Raw genomic sequence first — 20,949 nt, 5'->3', positions numbered from 1 at the left:
TTATTGCATTGCTTTTCCGATATAATGTTTTTCCTTTGAAACAATTAATAATATATTTTTTTATGATTACCATTTCTAACCCCACTTTCATTTAGAGTCCTCTAAGTTTCAAGGAAAAAAATTCTTATTTTCTTATTGGATTCTGTTTGTAAGAATAATGTTTGTTTATTCTGATTCACTTCAGGATGAGATTAAAGTCGCTGAATCAGAGACTTGCATGCCTTTTGTGCCTAAACAACATGAGGATGACGATCTAATGAGATTATTCCGAATAATAGAGGAAGGTGCCGACAAAGTCAACTTACCTTATGCATCCAAGATTACTGCTCATGAATATGATAGCGAGGCGACTAAGGCTGTTGCTGACTTGGAAGCCTCATTGAAGATGGGTTTGAATGAAATAGCTAGCTCTAAAGAAAACAGACTTTGCCTCGAGAGTGCTTTCAACACATTGTCCTCTCATTGTTCTCATGATGGTCTTAAAGCTGCAATACATTCTTTGGAACAAGAAATATAAACTATTTTATCTTCCTTCAAGCAAGCCTATGCTATGATTGACATAATGACCAAGCTAGAACAAAATGAGAAGCTAGTGATCGGACAACATTCGCAACGAAAAGAAGCAGCCATGACTCTTTTATCTGAAATTTACAAGACTCAGAATTTTACGGTTGAGGCTCAAACAAGGGAAGCACAGTTGAAGGGACAAATCTCTAAGTTGCAGGTTGAAGTGTATAGCAAAGAAAAAGAAATCAAAGAGTGTGAAATCAAACTGTTGTCTCTTCAGCGGCAAAAGAAAAAGAGCGTTTCTGATACCATCGGATTCATAGAAGAGTTGGAAGCAATGAAGAAAAAAAGGTCTCACATGGTGGATGACCAAATAAAAGCAAGGCATCAACTAGAGAATGTGAATTCGAAGTGGTCTTCTTGTACCGCCAATTTGAAAAGAATCTCATTACTCTTAGGAATTCACCTTAAGCAAAAGCTTTGACTGTTAGAGACTGTCATTTGAATTACCCAAGAATACATTAAAAAAAGCTCTAGACTGTAGCCAATATTGGGTAGTTATGTATGTATTTTGTGCTTTTCTGCATTATCATTGTGGTGATTTTCACTATGTTGATAGTGACCGTTGGTTGAGTTTGTATCCCCTAAAATATGTCATAAAAAAAGTATGTTATAGAAGCAATTCTGTCGGTCCAGCTAAAATGCTCACATCAGATTATGTTGTTAACACTAGCACATTAAATAAAATTAGTATTTATTCTCTAAGGGTCAAGCTTCACAGGCATTATGATTGAAGTTGAGGGAGGGAAGATGAACACAAAGCAGCTAAGGGGAAGAAAAACATGGAGAGAAAAAATATGTTCAGAAGTTATGTTGAGCAAAAGGTTTCCACAGAAGAAGAGTTCTAAAGTTTTTCTTCCTCAGCCATTTGAAGGAATCATTCATCGCTTGTTGGTTAATGTTCTTCCTCCAACCTGTTGAAGAAAACGCCTTGAGAAGTGAGGGGGCTAAAGCTAGATGACGCTACTGTTTCTGTCAAATATGATCACTAGAGAGAGAGAGAGCAAAACAAGAGATTTGAAATGATCCAAAAAAAGAAAAACAAAGAAGAGGATTGCCCCTGGCCTCTATCACTACCATGCTCTGAATGGCCGTCCAAGTGAGCTGTTGATGTGCTGTTATTTTCTACTCTAAAACTTGTTAATACATGTTGTTCAGTTGTTACTATACTTTTTAACAATTATTTTCCTTCATTGGGTTTTTCCACATATTTATCAATGTTTGGAATTCCAAGGTGTTGGAGAGATATACAAATCCTTTAATTTAAAAAAAAAATGAAAGTAAGGACTTGAAGCAACACACGCTGTGAGACATACACTCAGGATATGTGTATGCATCCAAGAAACTACAGTTTTGCAAGGCATCTTTCAAGATTGGCATCATTACCTTCTTCCTCAGATTTCCTTTTCATTCAGAGATCAGTGGAATTTTTAGGAACCGGCTGCTGATACATCAGTTTATTTTCTCTCTCTGCAGAGGTAGCCTGTGCTGGTTCTGCTATTTAGTTGAAAATGTTCCTACTGTCTCATCATCCCCAAGGGCAATCCTGTGCTCCTTGTCTTCCACTCATGATATGTTTGTGCATTCAAGAAACTACAGTTTGGCAAGGAATCTTCCAGGATTCTATCTTTCGAAGGCTAAAATGAAGATGAATTCCTCAAATCCTTGCTTGACACTACCGCTGCTTAAGATGCCCAAAATAAAGTATCCACTCGTTGTTCCATGGGAATTGAACGTCATAAGATTTTTATTACAAATTGAACATATCTTTTATGTGAAGAAAGTCTTTACGAAGTTCTTTTTTCCCCCCTAAAACTGAGACGGGCATGCTTTGATCGCGCAGTTTCTCAATTGCCTTATTGAGAACAGGGTATATATTTAAGAATCTGCAGTGTCACTGTTTATATAAAGTGCCTTAGATAGGCTGGAATTCTACATTTTTCTTTGCCCCTTATTTGATTTTTTTTTTTTTAAATCATTTGGTGTCTTTTCTTAAACTTGAAAATCTGCAGGCCAAGCGAAAGGAAGCCTGGTTGACTGGCAAGCTGCGGAAATTTGAGGTACCAAAATCCCCAGCAGAAACATATGATCCAGAAATTCTGACAGAGGAAGAGATACATTACCTGAAGCGTACTGGTGAGAAAAAGAAAAACTATGTTCCAGTCGGGAGACGAGGAGTGTTTGGCGGGGTAGTTCTGAACATGCATCTTCACTGGAAGAGGCATTGGACAGTTAAGGTTGTCTGCAAGCCTTGCACTGGAAATGATATACTTCATGATTCGTTGTTATAAAAATTAAATGTCTTGCATACAAGCCATCTTTTTCCGAGTCCTTATATACTATGGTTTTAAGGAGTGATTTGTATCGTTTTAGCTATCTAAATTCATATTCATCAGGAGCATTTCATTACGCTTGATTTATTAAATGCTCATCATATTCTAGGCTTGGTGGTTTGATATGATAGATGACAATATGAAATAGTGCAGGACTAACCCAGAGTCTTACACTGGAAAATATTCTTAATAGATGGCCATATGAAATAGTGCAGAACCAACTCATAGTCTTACACTGGAAAATATTCTTTTTTACGAGTGTCTGACACTACTGTTTTACCTTTTTTCTCGAGCTCATAATAACACTTTTTTTTATAATTTCACTAACCTTAATTCCCAGGCCTTGGAGAAATATAGATATGGGCAGTCGCTTGGGCATACAAGCCTGCTCATTGAGAAGCTGGAGAAGGAGCTAGAAGAGTTCCATCAACACCTTGAACAATTTAGAAAAGGGAGAGAGCACCTGAAGAATAAAGATGCTATGCGTGAGTATCATATTACCTGATTGACAACTTGCATGGATGATGCTTGTTTCGATAGCCCAAAGGGGGCAAAAAAGCTCTCAATATATGCCTTTTTCTCGTTTCTAACTTTCTGAAGATTCGGTCTAGATATTTAATTGTTTTATATGATCAACCTGATGTTCTGAATCTACTGAGAAACCTTCTAACAGTTTTTTTGTTATTTTTTTTTTTTTGTGGTAATGTCAATCAGGAAGAGCAGAAGTAAAGAAGCAAATTATGACAAGTGGAAACTACCTAAATTAAATGTTGAAACAACGTGTTGTTCTAGTGCTCCTTTTGGCGGGCCATATTATTGAATGTTGCGGTTTTATCTCTGGGAATTGGGGCAGGGTAATTCTGCTTTTCCAGACCTGAGGTTCACGTACATGAGCAATGGACAAAACGACTTTGTTGTCTTGAGGAAATGTAACCATGCAAGTCGTTCTTTGACGTCATTCTGGGCCAGTATCGTAATTTGACATTAGGTCGCCATTGTTGGTGATCAAGCTGTACAATATCCCATTTGGAATGGTTTATAAATAGCTTTCTAATTATGACTTGCGGAATACGAAATAAACATATGTAAAGAGTTTTGTCTCAATTTATATCAAATATACTTTTAAGTTCTTATATTGATACCAAACAGACTAGGACTATTAAATAGAGCTGTGATAATAGAATTTAACAATTACAGCGTGAAGAATAAAACCAAATTTGTTGTCGTTTTTATCTTTCTATGTGGCCTCATTTAAGAGGCCAAATATCTATTTTCCAAATTTGTAACACCACAAATTCACCACTTATTCCGTACTCCCTTTGTTTTTTTTTTTTCTTTTGAAAATAAGTTTTCTTCACATTGCTCCTGTGAATAAAAATGGTTTCGGGAAAGATCAAATATGCCTTCCTTTAACGTATCAAAAGCCAAGCATCCATTAAACTATATATGAAGAAATACCTTTTTTTAAATGTAAAATTGTGTCCTACAACTATATATGATACCTTGCTTCAGTGTTCTGAAAGTAAAGCCTCCGTGAAAATTAAATCATTTAGTCCCTCCAGTCCTTATCACTCGCATCTAAATACCTCTTCAAAACTGAGGAGAGGAGGCTAACTCTTTAACTTTGCCTCGAAGTGAAAGATTTTTTTCAACTTTATTCTTACTTAAGAGCATGGGAATCACTTTACTAGTTAGTAAAAGGTACCATAATTATGGGAAAGCAAAGCTAAATGCATCAAAGTATTTCTCAACAAATTTAGTAAAATGTTGTCTTAGAAGATAATACCTTCAAAGTTTCAAAAAATGAAGCATCCATTAAACCATCTATGAAGTAATATCTTAAAGAATAATACCTTACTTCAATGTTTCAAAAGTCAAGCCTCTAATCCATAAACCAAGTTACCAGATTCTATTGTTCATTATTCCTCCGGTCCATAATATAATAAGTTAGCTTCTCTCACATACCAAAAAATAAAAGTTTAATCATTAAATGGGTTCTCAAAAAATAAAGTTTTACTATTTTACCCCTAAAAATGACAAAATGGCCTTTAATATTACACTTTTATTACCTCTCATCTCTCTCCTCTTTCTCTCTTATATTTAATGGGGGTGAAAGTGAAAAAATCACATTAATTATCTTGACAACATCTCACGTTTTGGATCACAATTTTCTTCTAACTAACAGCTTATATTATTGACCGTGGGGGTATAAAAATATACATTCTAAAGTTGTAAGAGTTCTACGTCACAATTTGAAGTTCAGGGTTTGTCAATTCTCACATTCAATCATTGCAATTTCTTTGCCAATTCTCTCGTTCAATCATTACAGCTTCTGCTTCTGCAAATCAGTTTCCACACTCCCTTTGGATCCTTCTTTTTGATTTTTCAGTCCATTAAAGGTTGTTCTTTTTCTCCTATATTTTTCCAAAAACCGAAAAAAAAAAGCCTTCTTCTTTTGCAACACTGATTTCCTTGTAGTTGATTTCTTCATTTATTCTCATCTCTGTCATTGTTCTATAGTTGTTCTTCACCTCATTCCCAAAAAAAAAAGCCTTCTGTTATCAAATATTCTACCCAAATATTTCAATTTCTGCTTGTATTTAATACTTTTCGTGCCCCTTTTTCTGTGTCTTTGAAATCTTCCATTGATTCTTCTCTCCGTTATTCATTGTTGGTTTCGTTATTCTTAAACACAAAAAAATCCAAAAATTAAGAAAAACAAGGTTGAAAAAAAACAGGAGGCTTTCATATCCTAGGCATTGTTACGGAAAGGCACAGAAGTCTCTGGAGGAGAGGTAATTTTTGTATTCCATGATACTTTTGAAATTTTGTTAGTATGTGTATTTGCATTTGACGTTTTTGTTGTATATTTTAGTCCATTAAAGTATTTAAATTAATAACAATGTCTTTTCAGCTTATGGAAGATGAGTAGTATTTAAATTTAAGAGAGCATCGAAATTTGTGTGAATATATATATAGTTTTTATCTTATTTGTACTTTGATGTTTTACATGATTATATTGTTAATCTCTTAAAACTCTCTCATTTTTATTGATCAAGTCTGAAAATTGAAGATTCTCACAGCCTTAGTGCGTTTGCTTGCATCCAAGTTAGTATTGCAGATTTTCATAGCCTATTCTGTAAATTAAAAAATGACCCTGATGGTCGATCAATTATTAATATAATGCATAATATATTGCCATTGATATGGTTTGGGATCCTACAGGAAAAAATTCCCAATTTATGTCGCTATGAATTTTAATTGCCTAAGATAAAAATTTGTGGAAATGTAAAGAGAAAAGGAGGAAAATACAAAGTAAAATAAAATAATTAAAAAAGGAGAGAAAAACATGCGTAGGTTTATTGAATTTTTTAAAAAAGTTAAATAATAAAAAAAAAATTTCACGTGTGAGTTTAATATTAGATTTTTTTTAATTATGATTTTTACTAAACATTATTAGACCATTGATAAAAACTAAAGTCATATTTTACATAATGTTCTTTGTAACACATATTTCACATAATGTTCTTCTTTATTTTCTCTTTCCTTCCCTTTTCTTTTTCATCTCGTGTTCTTGGCATCGCTTTATCTTTTCATATCTGAGTAGTGCTCTCTCTGAATATAGTTTTTTTTTTCCAAATGCGATAAAAATTTATATGCCTGAGTGTATATGTTGTTAGATAAAATTGTGTATAACTCTCTATAGGTAACTTTTTAATTAACAGTAATAAATTTTATTTTTCATCAAACAATACATTTTCCATTTAAATATTTTGGGTTATTCTTAATTAAATTATCATAAATATACAGAAGGGTGTATTTTTTAGTGTACCATAATTATGCATTATGCACGATTATTTAACACTTAAAGAATTATGTCTTGAATGGTGTTTAGTAAGTGTGGTTGTTAATACTTTGTATTTAACAATATAATTTTCAGTGCGTCAATCATTTATTAAGTTTTAACTCTCTTGACTCTTGAGAGGTTTGGGAGGAAACAAGACTTGTTAGTTCATTATAACTTTACTCTATTAATTAAATAGATAAATAGGCTTTTTACTTTTGGGTTAAGTTACATCTAGCATCTGAAAGTATTAAAATATTTTGTGATATATATAGCACCTTGAGTGTGTCCAGGATATAAAAGTATTTTTTTTCATCTAACAACCTAAAGTATTAAGGCAAAAAAAAAAATTTCAGGGTGTTGGACGGCTATATGCCCTTAAAAAATACTTAAGAGTATTAGATGCATCACAAAAATATTTTAGGGTGCTGAATATACCTAAAAAAAAAATTTCAGGGTGCTGGATGTATATTAACCTTTTACTTTTTGATATAGTGACTTTTTTAAAAAAAAACAGTGTCATTTGCTTTTTACTTCCTTCCCTGTTGAGCCTCTTGCAGCGCAACAACCAATCCTGTTGCTAATTAAATAAAACATGATTCACGTATCTAATTTTGTTTTTAATTCACTCACCCTATTTTGCTTTAAAAAAAATTCATTCACCCTATTCTTATTTTTAGATAAATTTAATATATTTGAACATATAACAAACTCAAAATTTGAATACCAAAAATAATGTTTAATTTTAATGTGTTCCCACAATCTAAAATTTCTGGGTCCCTTGCTGGCACATGTAATAATAGGCTCATACCCTCTGTTGCATTTTTGCGCAGGAGAGAGAATAGTTTCTTATCTTATTTATGCTTCCATCTCTTATATATTCATATAGCTAATATCTTAGACTTTCTCATTTTTATTTCGCAGATCTTGGCTCGTTAAATTAAGCGAAGCTGATATTGGCATACTTCATTTGCTTGCATCCAAGTTAGTATGGATGTTCATAATTTTAATTTATCGATCCATAGATAATTTCGTAGCTTATTTTATCTATAAATTGAAGTAAACCTTTTTTGTTTGACTTTATATACTATGGTGACTCTCTTGACTTATATATAAATTGCTATCAACATGAGTTTGCTCATGATCATTGTTATTGCTCATGATCTTGACTTGTGAAGAAATCCAATAATTAGTTACTCATGAAATTTTAATATAACTAAGTCATGCTTCATAGATTTAAATCGTGGTAGTTGCCGAGGTTCTTACACATAAATTGCTATTTGATATGTTTCGGCTCATCATGATCATTAATTGCTATAGATTTGAGGATGAATATGCATCCTTTCTTAAGATATTATATAGATAGATGCACACTTAGTTGGGTGAAGAAGAGAAAGATGTCATATTCTTTCTATGATCTCACCCTCCTATTGAATAATATGGCTTTGATTAGTATATTATGATTTTAGATCATAGGATCTAGTTGATTTTGTAACTGTAATCCCATATGCATGGTAGATGGATATCTGTACCGGTGTTGCAACAACAATCATCCCAGACTTGCTACGTAAAACATGGGAGGAACTTCAGTATCAACGTAAACACAAGAGTTTTGTTCAAGACTTCAAAAGGGAGCAAGAAGAGTTGTTAGCTATAGTGAAAAGTGTAGAGCTAAGGATAGACGAAGCCAAGAAAAGAAATAAGACTCAGGTTGACCCTATAGTTGAACACTAGCTTAAAAGTGCCAATGAACTTTTACAGCAAGACACTAAACCAGCCAAATGCTTTGGCTTGTGTACAAATTGCTGCTCACAAATTGCACAAGCCAAGGAGTTGGAAAACTTGATGAAAGAGCGGATACCAAAAATGATCACTGAATTTAAAGAATTTCCTAAACAAGTAGCACGTGCTGCTAGAGTGCCAGGCATGGAATTCCATTCACAAGAGTTCATGCCCTTTGAGAGTAGAAAAGAACAGTTTGAGGAACTCAGAAAGAAATTAGAATATGAGAATAACTGCATGATAGGATTGCAAGGACTAGGAGGAACAGGGAAGTCCACAATGGCAATAGAAGTTGGGAAACAAGTCGAAAAATCAAAACTCTTTGATAAAGTCATCTTCACTAATGTGTCTACCCCTGTGGATGAAAAAAGGATTCGAGATGATATTGCAAAGAAATTAGAGTTGCAATTAGAGGAAGAGATGCCAATGAGTCTTGCGCAACAAATATGGACCAGGATTGCTCATGTTGGAAAGGTGCTCATAATACTTGATGACGTATGGGAAGAACTCGATCTTAAGAACATGGGGATTCAACCTGGCTTTCATATCAAGGGTTATTGTTGTGTTCTGCTAACTACACGTTCTTTGACTGTTTGCAACAAAATGGGATGCCAAAAGACAATTCAATTAGATGTCTTGCCTATAGATGATGCATTGAATCTTTTCTTATCTCATACTACTGCAAGGGGAAATGATTGTCCTGGTGATTTGAAAAAGTTGGCACAAGATATTGTGAATGAGTGTGGAGGATTGCCCATTATGATTGTAGCAGTGGCAAAGGCCTTAAAAAGCTTGTCTCTACAAGAATGGCAGTCAGCTTTGACTGCATTGAAAAACCCCATGCCTTCAAGGCATGGTATTGTTGATGAGGATAAAAGAAAGATTTATAATTCTTTGAAACTTAGCTATGATCATCTAAAAGGTAAAGAAGCCAAAATTCTCTTCCTGTTGTGTTCTATCTTCCCAAAAGCTTATGAAATACCCCTAGAGCTTTTAAGCAGAATTGCTATAGGTTTAGGGCTTTTTGAAGAAGGCGACCAATACTACGTAGCAAGAAGTTATGCTAATGAGATTGAAAATGCACTCATAAATTCTTCTTTATTGTTAAAGGTTGGTGAAGTATATGTAAGGATGCATGATGTCATCCGTGAAATGGCCTTGGAAAAGATAGAAAATGAAAAAATTCAAGTGATCATGGATTCTAAGACAAAATTGAAGGAGAATGTGATGTACTCATCTTGGATCATAAGCAGCTTTCCCAATTGTTCTGATGATAGCAAAGTCGAGGTTCTCTTTATATGGATCAATGCCAATGGTTCTTTGGAAGTTCCAAATACAGTCTTTGGAGGGATGAAGAGTCTTAGAGTTCTACTTTTGAATTCAAAAATTGAGTTTGGTAGAACTTCAGCTCAATCGTTACCAAAATCAATTCAATCGCTAAAGCATATCCGAACACTATCTCTCACAAATTTGGAGTTGGATGACATATCAGTGTTGATGAGAAACTTAGAAAAGCTTGAGTCTCTGGAATTGACTAATTGTTCAATTATTGAATTGCCATATGGAATTAGTAAGCTAGATAAGTTGAGATTTCTAAGCTTGATACGTTGTTTGCTCAAAAAGAACAATCCATTTGAAGTGATTGCAAGATGCTTGCACTTGGAAGAATTGTATTATGTTTCAAATAAGGATCGTATCCCTATTGTTGCAGAGGTTCCTCAAATTACAGATCGTCCTAATTATCAAACATTCCATATAGATGGCAGCTACTTCTCTGCGTTTGATTCTTCTCAGCTGGATGCTTCAATAAAAAAATGTTTCAAGCCAGCCAGGTTGCAAACAATGTTCTCCAATGAAGTTATTAAATCTTTGACGGCAAGAGCAGAGATTCTGGATCTAAGAGAAGATGATAAAACAGGCTGGAGCAATCTTATTCCTGATATTGTTTCAATTGAAGATGATGGAGCCATGAAAGACTTAATCAAGCTTTCTTTGAAGAGATGGTCTAAGATGAAGTGTTTGATCTATACAAAGAATCTTCAACTTAAATCAGGAGTGACCATCTTCTCCAAGTTAATTGAACTGCAACTTGATGGAGTGGATGTGACAGAAATATGTTGTGGTCAGTATCCTGACAGTTTTCTCAAGCAACTGGAGAAGCTGGAGCTAATTGGATGTGAGAAGTTGGAAGGCACATTATTTAAAGGGAAGCTAGATTTGGGTAACCTTAAGTTCATAGAAATAAAGCATTGTTCAATGACTTGTTTTTTTCATCCATCCACTGCTCAAAGTCTAGAGAATCTAGAGACGTTGAAGATAGCTGTATGTTCTAAGCTGAAATACATAATAAGCGATGAGGGATCGTCAACAGCAAAAGAAGTGGATGATAAGGAACCTAATCCAATAAGGAGTCATGACTCAATGTTCCCAAAATTGAAACTACTCAATGTTGATAGTTGTGACGAATTGGAATTCATTTTGCCAACTTGTTTTTGCGAAGATCTTCCTCTATTGGAAGGTGTGGAGATTTCTCAATGTGAGAAGCTGAAATATATGTTTGGGCAATATTCAAAAGAGGGAGGTTTGCATCAAATGCAAAAAGAAAACGCACTCCCTAGTTTGAAAGTAATGTCTATTGAAGAAGTTCCATCATTTGTCAACATATATCAAGAATGTTATCTCCCAGAAAAATCCGTAGCAAATACGAGTGAGGGGTCAAAGCACAAAGACAAGAGTCCAAGTAGCAATGTTTCTTGGGGTCCTTTATGTTGTTTTCTGCCAAAATCAGAAACTGCAAACAATGATGAGTCATGTATTTCCACAACTCAGCTGAACCATACTACTTCACAGGTACATACATATGTTCCTCCCTTGCAGTTTTTATTGATGCTACATATGTTTCTTTGCAATGAGAATTAATTGAGCAGTGTTCATTTGGGGGAAAAAAAAATTAGAATAAGCAATCACCCATTATACTTTCAAAAATTGTGTTGATCAAATTGGTTATAATGTTTAGCGTAAAATATTTTTAAAAAGACCTAACATTTAAGTCATTTACAGAGAGCCTTTATATAGCATTTTTTTTGTATTTAAAATTAACCTCCCTAAATTCTTATCTTTTCACTTGATTTAAAAGAAAAATTAGGAAAATTCCTCCATTGAAAATTTTATTGGTACTTTGTACGTACAAATTTTACAGGGTATTAGTACTTTTATATATAAAAATTTATCAAATACTTCTCACTGATGAAATGAGGGGTCATTGTCTTCTTTCCGGAAATCCCATTTTATACTTTAGACTAAATATATAGAGTTCTCTTTCAAACAAATCCTAGTCAACAATATCACTAAAATTTTTAGGTATTGCAAAAGAGCCACTTTCGACACACCACCAGCAAAACCCACTTAAATTCATTTCTATATGTTCATAAAATTTTATATGAAAATATATAAATAAATTTAAACCATTAAAATTTGATTTGAACATTTTGTTAAAATTTGATATAAACAGTTAACAACTTAAGTGAAAAAATAAAATGTTTTAATAACAGTTTACAATTATGAACTACATATTTTCATACACAATTATGATAATAATTTTATGAAACATTAAATCTAAATGGTTAAAATCATAATCAATGGTGATGAGAATGGGAAAAAGAGGAAAAACAGAGTAAGGGTAAAGGACAGAAGCCAATTTCGTGGTTTTTGTGCCACAAGTTTTGGTTTTGTTAACTGACAAATAGATCTATAATATAAAAAGGGTTTTCTTGATTTTCTTTTCATGAGGAAAGAATATTTTGGCAGGTTTAGTTTCATTTGTTGAGGGTATCACGTCCCTTTTTTTTTCCCCTTTTACTGTTGAAACTTGGGCCAGAGATATTGTAATTAAGATTTTTCTTTTATTGGGATCAACTGAAGATGAAGAAAGATGGTGTTTGTGTGAAAATCCAGCATTACAGAAAACTTATATATTCCAAATATGTTTTGTAGAATAATTTATATGAAATATATATTGCTGTGGCATCTGTCTCTGTTTTTTTAATCATACTTCAATTTATACAACTTTATTCTATAACCTCATGGTTCATATCTATTAAATGGATAATTTATTTTGTTTGCGAATAAAAATTTCTCCACATATGTGCTACAGGGTACAGGGCATCCATAAATTATTTTTTCTCACATTACAATAACAATGAAATTTTGAACAATTAACCATTTTTAAATGTTGCTTCATTGTTTATTAATTAATTGATTGAGAAGAATTTAGAAGGTTGGAAATTGTTGGCAAGAAAGAAAAAGGAGGTTGGAAATTTAAATTCATAATAATTTTCTAATATAGTGGCTGAGACGTAGTGAAGATTAAGTTAGATGAGATGTGGAAAAAAAAAATCTTTGATTATACTTATTTATTTTGAAAAATTGAAATAAAATGTCTATCCGCTCTCACTTTCACATCCGTTCTCTTATGGTGCTACGACTCTTAGGAGACAAACAAAAAAGCTGCAATTTAATATACACATTTGTAATTTGCTAAAGATGAATTGATATATTTGTTTGGAATGCAGAATAAATATGTTGGCAATAGAGCTCATGGAATTTTTACACCACCGTTATACCCGTGCTATTTGAGAGAGGTGAATATTGGAGGCATTTCAAACTTAAGGTTACTATTTTCTGTATCCGTTGCCTCATCAATGTCACTGCTAGAAAAATTGACAGTCTGGAGGTGTGATGAACTGGAGCATATAGTAATGGAGGAGGTAGATGGTCATGATCATATGAATGGTCCAATTTTCTTTCCCAACTTACGCACCATTGAAATAGATTCATGTGACAAGTTGGAATCTCTATTTCCAGCTTCATGTTGTACAAAGCTTGTGCACTTGGAATATGTGGATATCCAGGGGGCTAGAGAGTTGGAATATGTGTTTGGAAAATCTTGTGGTGATGATAAGTCACGTCAACAGAATCAGAATTGTGAGATTCATCTCCCAGCTCTCAAGAAACTAAGCCTTAAAAGAGTACCAAATATGGTGAGTATGTGCCCTGAAAAATATTATGTGGAAGCATCATCTCTAGAAGCTGTCGATTTGGGTGAATGTCCGCAACTTCCTATAAACTCTTTTATAGATGTATCAGTGGAGGGGCATGAAGGACAAGAACAAGTCTCGAGAAAAAAGGTAATTAATTATTTTTCAACCATTAGTTTATGATTATTGATGTATTGCTTTGTTCTTTGATAATAACATGATACGATACAGGTAATCGGGGTGCGCTTGTGCAATTTGAAACATCTTTCTTTGGCATCCTTGGACATCGTGGAAACGATTTACGATCTTGAAAGACTTCAGATTCCAAATCCAGTGAATTCAAGCTTGAAAACCCTCAATTTGGAAGACTTGGATGGGTTAAGAAACATATGTGTGGGACCAAAAAATCTTCAACTAAGCTTTCAAAATCTTTTTAAGCTAATAATATATGGATGCGATCAACTGAAATTTGTCTTGCCGGCGTCTATCTCAAGAAGCTTGCCATGTTTGAGACATCTAGAGGTATCAAATTGTGAACAGCTAGAGCGCTTCATTGTGGATGATGATGATGAAGAATGTTGTTTCCCAAATCTCCATAGGATTATGGTGGAAGACTGTAAGAGGCTGAAATGCCTATTCTCTATCTCCACACGTGGCAGCTTTCCACAGCTCTCGTTGCTGTTTATATCAGATACCCCAGAGATGGAGCAAGTATTTGGAGGGAAGCAGGGCGCAACACAAGAGTTGCACATCAAGGCTGTGTTCCCAAAGCTATTTGTGATAGATCTTCGCGATCTACCAAAACTTCATACCATCTGCCCTGCAATTGATTTCCAGACCGTGATATTCCGTCAAGTAGAAGATTGTCCCAAGCTCTCTTTAACTTCAACTGATAATGCTGACTTCATTGGTGGTAAGTATCCAAAAGATTATTTAATCATATATTTACGATTGCTATATAATTGCTATGGCTTTTCTCATTATAATATATATTTGGAACTGTTTTGTTTGGTTAGGCTATTTGAAGTGGTTAGAGGAATCTGAGAGTAAGAAGGGCAACATGGATGACGATGATCTTTTTGAACAGCTTCTTAATGTAAGTACCAAAATAAAATGGGTCAATCCAAGGAAAGAGAAAGCACGAGGAGACAGGACAATGAACGATCCATACACCAAACTTAAATAAACTTAATGGGCCCCTTCTTCTTGAACCCATGGCCTATCATTACACCATTTTTATTTTTAGTTTCAATGTTTTATTATCTTTTCAAATTCACCGTGCATTGTCCGGGACAAATTGTTTTCATATTTTTTATCAGTTATATTAAAAAAAATTGAATAAACAACTTGTCATTTCATTTAACCCATGGAAAAAATTACTTATAAGTCTCATCAAGAAAATTAAATATATAAATGTCCCAAAAAATTCATATTTTACATATCAAATTTGTATATTTACAAATTAAATTTAACCGTTTGTGTTTACAAATCAAACTTTTATTTTTACAAGTTGAATTGGATCATTTTTAAGTCAAATTGGTAAATCTTTTTTAGCACCTGGATCTCTGTGATTAATTTAATTAATTGAACCCTGAGGTCATTTTTATAGAAATATTTTTAAAAAGAGTAAAGATGTAATTTTGCTTTTGATCTTATTTTTAAGTGTATCCGGCACCTCGATTTTTTTAATGGTGCAAAAAAAATTATTGGTAAAATCACCGGAAATAGGGCTAAATTTTCACCTTTTTACCCTTTTGAAAAATGTCTCATCTCATGGACCATCTAACCATGTTTACGGATATGTTCCAGAGGACAAGAGAAGTAGCAGAGAAGGCTATAAAGGGAGATCGACCAGCAGCACAACAAAACAATGGTTCGTCAAATGTATGTATACTATAGCCACCAAATACATTCTTCTCTTACTTATTGCCTTTCTTATTGCTCATAAATTTTTGGCGCAATATTAACAAATTCCTATATGTTACAGATTGAGGAAATAACAGAGGGAAGTGTTGAAGAGCGTCCAAAACCAGAGGAGGCTGCAGAAGCTAATGAAGTGAAGGATTCAGAACAAACCAGCAACAAACCTGCTCCTCCACAAGTAAGATTATCATATTTTAAAATACGAAACCATTTGATTTTCCTCCAACAAATCGTCTTCTCAAGTAAGTTTATACTTTATGGCCTTAATTTGAGTGATCGGTGTTAGACTACTGCTAGACAACACGCGCATTATAAATTCATCATACTTCACACTTTTCTAACATAAAATAGTTTTACTTAAACGTCAAACAGTTCCACATTTTATTAACTTATTGTAAGTTGATGGAGTACCCAAGCAGTAAAAAATGAAACTGTTGAACAGGCTCTTCTTTCTGATACACCAGCGACAACAACACCATCCAGCAATTCAGATATGATATTTTAAGCGAAAATGCCCAACAAACACCTTCACTTGTTTTTATACATTGTAAAATTTAGTTAGCTAGTAAAGAATATTGTCGATGAAGAGATGGTGCTAGAACTCACAGCAAGCTAAATTACTTCTTTGTACTATGCAACAAATTATAAAGGAAACATTGAAGTCAACCTCTCAGGATGGCTTTAAACCAGATGAAGCTCCCAGAACAAATGAAATCATGAGTCCACATGTAAGAACATAGTCTTTCCCGATATATAGATTGAAGTTATGGTAAATGATACAATTTTGTGGTGCTTTTTTGATATTTGTGTTCATTTAGGATAATAAGAATCGCATTTTGGGTGAGGGCAAGAGAATCACACATGATGCACTACAAAAAACAGAACGTATTATACATCTTCGTGATTCACAAAAGGTTAATTAACAATCTACAAAAGACTATATATATGCATTATAATGTTTTATTGTCACACAAACAAGAAATTGATGGCATGCAATGCGGAGCAGAATATTGAAGCAAGTATCAAAGAAACAGCAAATAAAATTGAAACAAGCTCTCCATTGGTAAATAATTACTATTCCCATTTACTTCTGTTTGATTTTTGCACTATTTTTACTATTTGAGACGGCATTTAAATTTCCTAAAAAATTATTCAATAAAAAGTTTTTTTATGGAAGTTGGATTGTTATGTATGTATTCTTTGTTCCTTGCATTATCGTTATATTTATTTCACAATGTTGATAGTTATCATTGCTTCTCCTACTTATTCTCACAAGATGAACTACTTTAAATAAATAAATAAATTATTTTAGTTATCCTTTATGTCATAATAATAGTTTAAAATAAATCTATTGACGGTCAATAAGTCTTCCAAATTTTAATGTATATATGTTTACTTTTTAATTAAATATATTTTTCTCACATTATTATTTATATTTAAATTAAGTTTATTAAAAATTAAATTTACATGGCCCGGCTGAAACACATAAAATATCATTTTCAAGCTAACACTCCGGAAGATTAATTCACGAGTATTTTAAAAACCACTCTAGGATTCAAATTAACTTGATTTAGAATAGCAATAAAAAGTTTTCAATTTTCTTAGAAAATATTAAAGTTATTATTGATAATCAATAATTTCACTTCACCAACCATTACTTCAAAATTGTATTTATTTTTCTTTATTGTACAAAGTTTCGAAATACTATTTATTTTCTTATTTTTGGTCAGCCACAAGGGGTAGTGGCCTTTAACTATTTGTTTGGATGACAAGAGTCCTCTTACTCTGTAGCGATAATTATATTTAGCATGCATAGCATATCAGAAGCACGCTCAACTCTGATTCAGATATGCAAAAGACAACAACAAATATATTTCTCTCTTACTTATTACCTTCTTCATTGCTTCCAAATTTTGGTACAAGATCATTAGATTAAGTCCAGAACATTTTAATTTCTTTGCGGTCTCCTATAATGTTACAGATGAAGGAAATAACTGAGGCAAGTGAAGAAAGTCCAAAATCAGAGGAAGCTACGAAAGCTGATGAAGTGAAGGATACAGAACAAACCAACAAACCTGCACCATTTTCTGCTCCTTCACAAATTGAATCTCCACAAGTAAGATTATCATATTTTACAATACGAAACAAATGAATTAAATATATGCGTCCTTCTGAACATTCATAGATACATGTTTTCAGTTGCATTTCAAGGATCCACAATCAAAACCATTTGAACTTTCTTCCAATATAGCATCTTCTGAAGTAAGTCTACACTTTATTGCATTATTTTGAGTGATTAATGTTAGACTTTAACAGCTTCAAAACACATGCATTATAAGTTCATCATACTTTAAAATTTCCTAAAATGAGTAGACTTGCACAAACATCAAATTGTACTTCTCTCCATTAACATATTGTGAGTTCATGGACTACCAAAGCAACAGCAAATGAAATTGTTAAACAAGATCCTATTTCTGATATACCAGCAACAACAACACAGATATTCAGCAAATCACCAACAAACATCGTCACATGTTTTTATATATTGTAAAATTTAATTACCTAGACAAGAATATTGTTGATGAAGAGATGGCGCGAGAACTCACAGCAAGCTAAATGACTTCTTTAATTTCTGCTATGCAACAAATTATAAAGGAAACATTGAAGTCAACCTGTCAAGAAGGTTCTAAATCAGATGAAGCTCTCAGAACAAATCAAATCATGAGTCCAGAATCAAGCAAGCCATCACCAACAACATTGGTTGGTCCTTCAGAAAATGAGCATCCACATGTAAGAATATAGTCTTTCTTGATATAAGATGAATTATTATGTTAAATGATATAATATTATGGTGCTTTTTGCATATTTATGTTCATTTAGGACAATATGGATCACATTGAGGGCGAGGGCAAGAGAATCACACTTGATCAACAAGAACTGCCAAACACAGAACCTGATATGCTTCTTGCTGATTCACAAAAGGTTAAATAACAACCTACAAAAGACTATATATATGTATTATAATGCTTTAGTGTCACGAATACAAGAAACTGATGTCATTTGATGCTGTGCAGAATACTGAAGCAAGTGTTGGAGAAACATCAAATAAAGTTGCAATGTCAACTCGATCAATTACTACTACTGAAACGACCTCTCCACTGGTAAATAACAACTCTTTTCATTTACCCTTGTTTGATTGTTGCACTATTGGTACTTTACTATCTTTGGTTGAAATTAATTTTTTGATTTTTCTGGTTTTGGATCCCTTCAATCCCTACATCCATGAAGCCTCAAATAGCATCTTCAAGTGCTGAAACAAAAGCAGAGAGCTCAAAATCAGACCATTTAGATATTTACATTACTGACTCTGTGCACAAGTATGTTTGTAGTTTATTTCACTTCTTTTTGGAAAAAAAAAATCATATTTTCTTATTGTATTCTATTAGCAAGAATAATATCTGTCCATTCTTATCCACTTCAGGATGAAAATAAGGTTATTCAAGCAGAGACTTGCATGCCTCATGTATCTAAACAGCTTGAGGATGATGATCTAATGATATTATTGCAAATAATGGAGGAAGGTGCTGAGATGGAAGTTCACATGCCTTATGCATCTAAAATTACCCATCATGAAGATGATAGCGAGGTAACGAAGGCTCTTGCTGACTTAGAGGCCTCAATGAAGTTGGGTCTGAATGAAATAGCTAGCTCTGAAGAAAGCAAACTTTTCCTTGAAAACGCTCTCAACACCTTGTCCTCTCATTGTTCTGATGATGGCCTTAAAGCTATAATACACTCTTTACAACAAGAAATCCAAACTGTTCTATCTTCCTTCAAGCTTGAACAAAAACAGAAGCTGATGTCTGAACAACGTTTGCAAAGAAAAAGAGCAGGCATGACTCTTTTATCTGAAATTCAAAAGACTCGGAATTCTATGATTGAGACTCAAAAAAAGGCAGCCGAGTTGAAGGAGCAAATCTTTAAGTTGCAGACTGAACTAGATAGCAAAGAAAATGAAATCCATGAGTGTGACAACAAATTGTTGTCTCTTGAAAAGCAAAAGAAGGAGAGTGTTTCTGACACCATTGAATTCATAAAGGAGTCGGAAGCAGTGAAAAAAGAGATGTCTCAGCTGGAGAATGTGGATTCTAAGTGGTCTTCTTGTGTAGCCAATTTGAAAAAAACCTCGTTGCTGTTAGGAGTCCATCTTAATCAGAAGCTTTGACTATTTGAGAGTGTCATTTAAAATTCCTAAAAAAAATTATTTGGGGGGGAAAAAAAAGTTCATTGTGGAAGTTGGGCTCTTATGGGTGTATTTGTGAGCTCCGAGCTCTTCGAACATGCGTCCTTTGTTTCTGGGTTGAGAAACTTTGGCTTCTTCCTTCAATTCATTCTTGCTCTGTTTTCACGAAAAGAAAAATATATGAGCTTATCTTCAATGAGGACCTCCACATCTATTTTCCCTTAAATATATTGACAGTCAATAAGTTTTTCCAATTTCAAATTTTAATGTATCTGTACTTTTTAAGTAAAAATATTCATTCTGACATTTTTATTTATATTTAAATTAATTTTATTCAAAATTAAAATTGTATGGCCAGGCTAGGCTAAAATACATAATAAAATATCATTTTCAAATTTTGAAATACTATTTATATTCTATTTTTTTGGGGAGCAACACTGACTGTATCCAGCTCAAAGCAAAGTCTAATTATTGAGGGCAAAATAGATGAGAGCAAAAAGACACACAATTTAGCTGCTACGTCCATATGAAATCTGAATCTTTAATGTAACCACTTGTTTAGATGAAGCGAGTCCTTACTTCATAATGACGTCAATCTAAATTGATTTTATTTTCCATTTTGATGAAAGCATTGTAATTCAAAATTTTTGTATTCAATTAATCGATTATATATATTACCTCTAGTTGTTAATATAAGAGCCAAATAACAAATTTAAAAATATTAAGAAAATTAATTTTGTTAATTATTTATAACAAATGTGTATTAATTTTCTTAAATTATTCTACATTGAAACTATCTCTTAATAAAAACCCTTCACAATCAACTGTGATATTTTAGGGGAAAAAATATAAATTTACAATAAATTGAATTATATAAGTTAACTACTTAATTTTACAATACAAAACAAATGAATTAAATATATGCGGCCTTTTGAATATTCATGAAGAGTGAAGGAGGACTTCATTTGCACTCTAAGGATTCACAATCAAAACCATCTGATTTTGCCTCCAATACAACATCTTTTGAAGTAAGTTTTTACTTGACTGCCTTATTTTGGTTGATTAATGATAGACGTTGAAACAGCTTGAAAACACATACATGCTAAATTCATTTGCAATAGAAAAAAAAAGCTTCCAGACACCTAGCGTTTATAAGTAAAAATTTTCAGATCAAATTTTTACGTTAACCCTCTTTTATTTATAGAGTAATTTTTCACTTGT

At 33.1% G+C, this 20,949-nt stretch overlaps 1 protein-coding gene across 1 annotated transcript; it reads left to right on the top strand.

Moving 5' to 3' along the window:
* The first annotated feature begins 562 nt into the window (after positions 1-562).
* Positions 563-19,710, top strand: LOC114712751 (uncharacterized). The gene is made up of 16 exons (XM_028897293.1): positions 563-907; positions 2,580-2,804; positions 8,263-8,409; positions 8,506-11,376; positions 13,098-13,712; positions 13,794-14,475; positions 14,579-14,658; positions 15,372-15,446; positions 15,550-15,663; positions 16,136-16,213; positions 16,304-16,399; positions 17,467-17,601; positions 18,141-18,275; positions 18,366-18,467; positions 18,560-18,646; positions 18,967-19,710. The coding sequence occupies exons 1-16, from the start codon at positions 563-565 to the stop codon at positions 19,708-19,710; spliced, it is 6,531 nt and encodes a 2,176-aa protein (XP_028753126.1).
* Positions 19,711-20,949: the final 1,239 nt, after the last annotated feature.

Source organism: Neltuma alba, unplaced genomic scaffold (genome assembly GCF_004799145.2).
Source record: "Neltuma alba isolate B1F8T4 unplaced genomic scaffold, ASM479914v2 tig00011396_pilon, whole genome shotgun sequence".
Lineage (NCBI taxonomy): Eukaryota > Viridiplantae > Streptophyta > Magnoliopsida > Fabales > Fabaceae > Neltuma > Neltuma alba.
This window is presented reverse-complemented; position numbering and strand designations above follow the sequence as displayed.

What these genes read in the sequence shown, in the direction of transcription:
- LOC114712751 (XM_028897293.1), top strand. Translation starts at nt 563, where the DNA reads ATGACCAAGCTAGAACAAAATGAGAAGCTAGTGATCGGACAACATTCG. An exon ending in ACAAACCTGCTCCTCCACAA is followed by an intron (nt 15,664 to 16,135) that starts GTAAGATTATCA and finishes CAAATTATAAAG; the next exon opens with GAAACATTGAAGTCAACCTC. An exon ending in CTGAAACGACCTCTCCACTG is followed by an intron (nt 18,647 to 18,966) that starts GTAAATAACAAC and finishes TATCCACTTCAG; the next exon opens with GATGAAAATAAGGTTATTCA.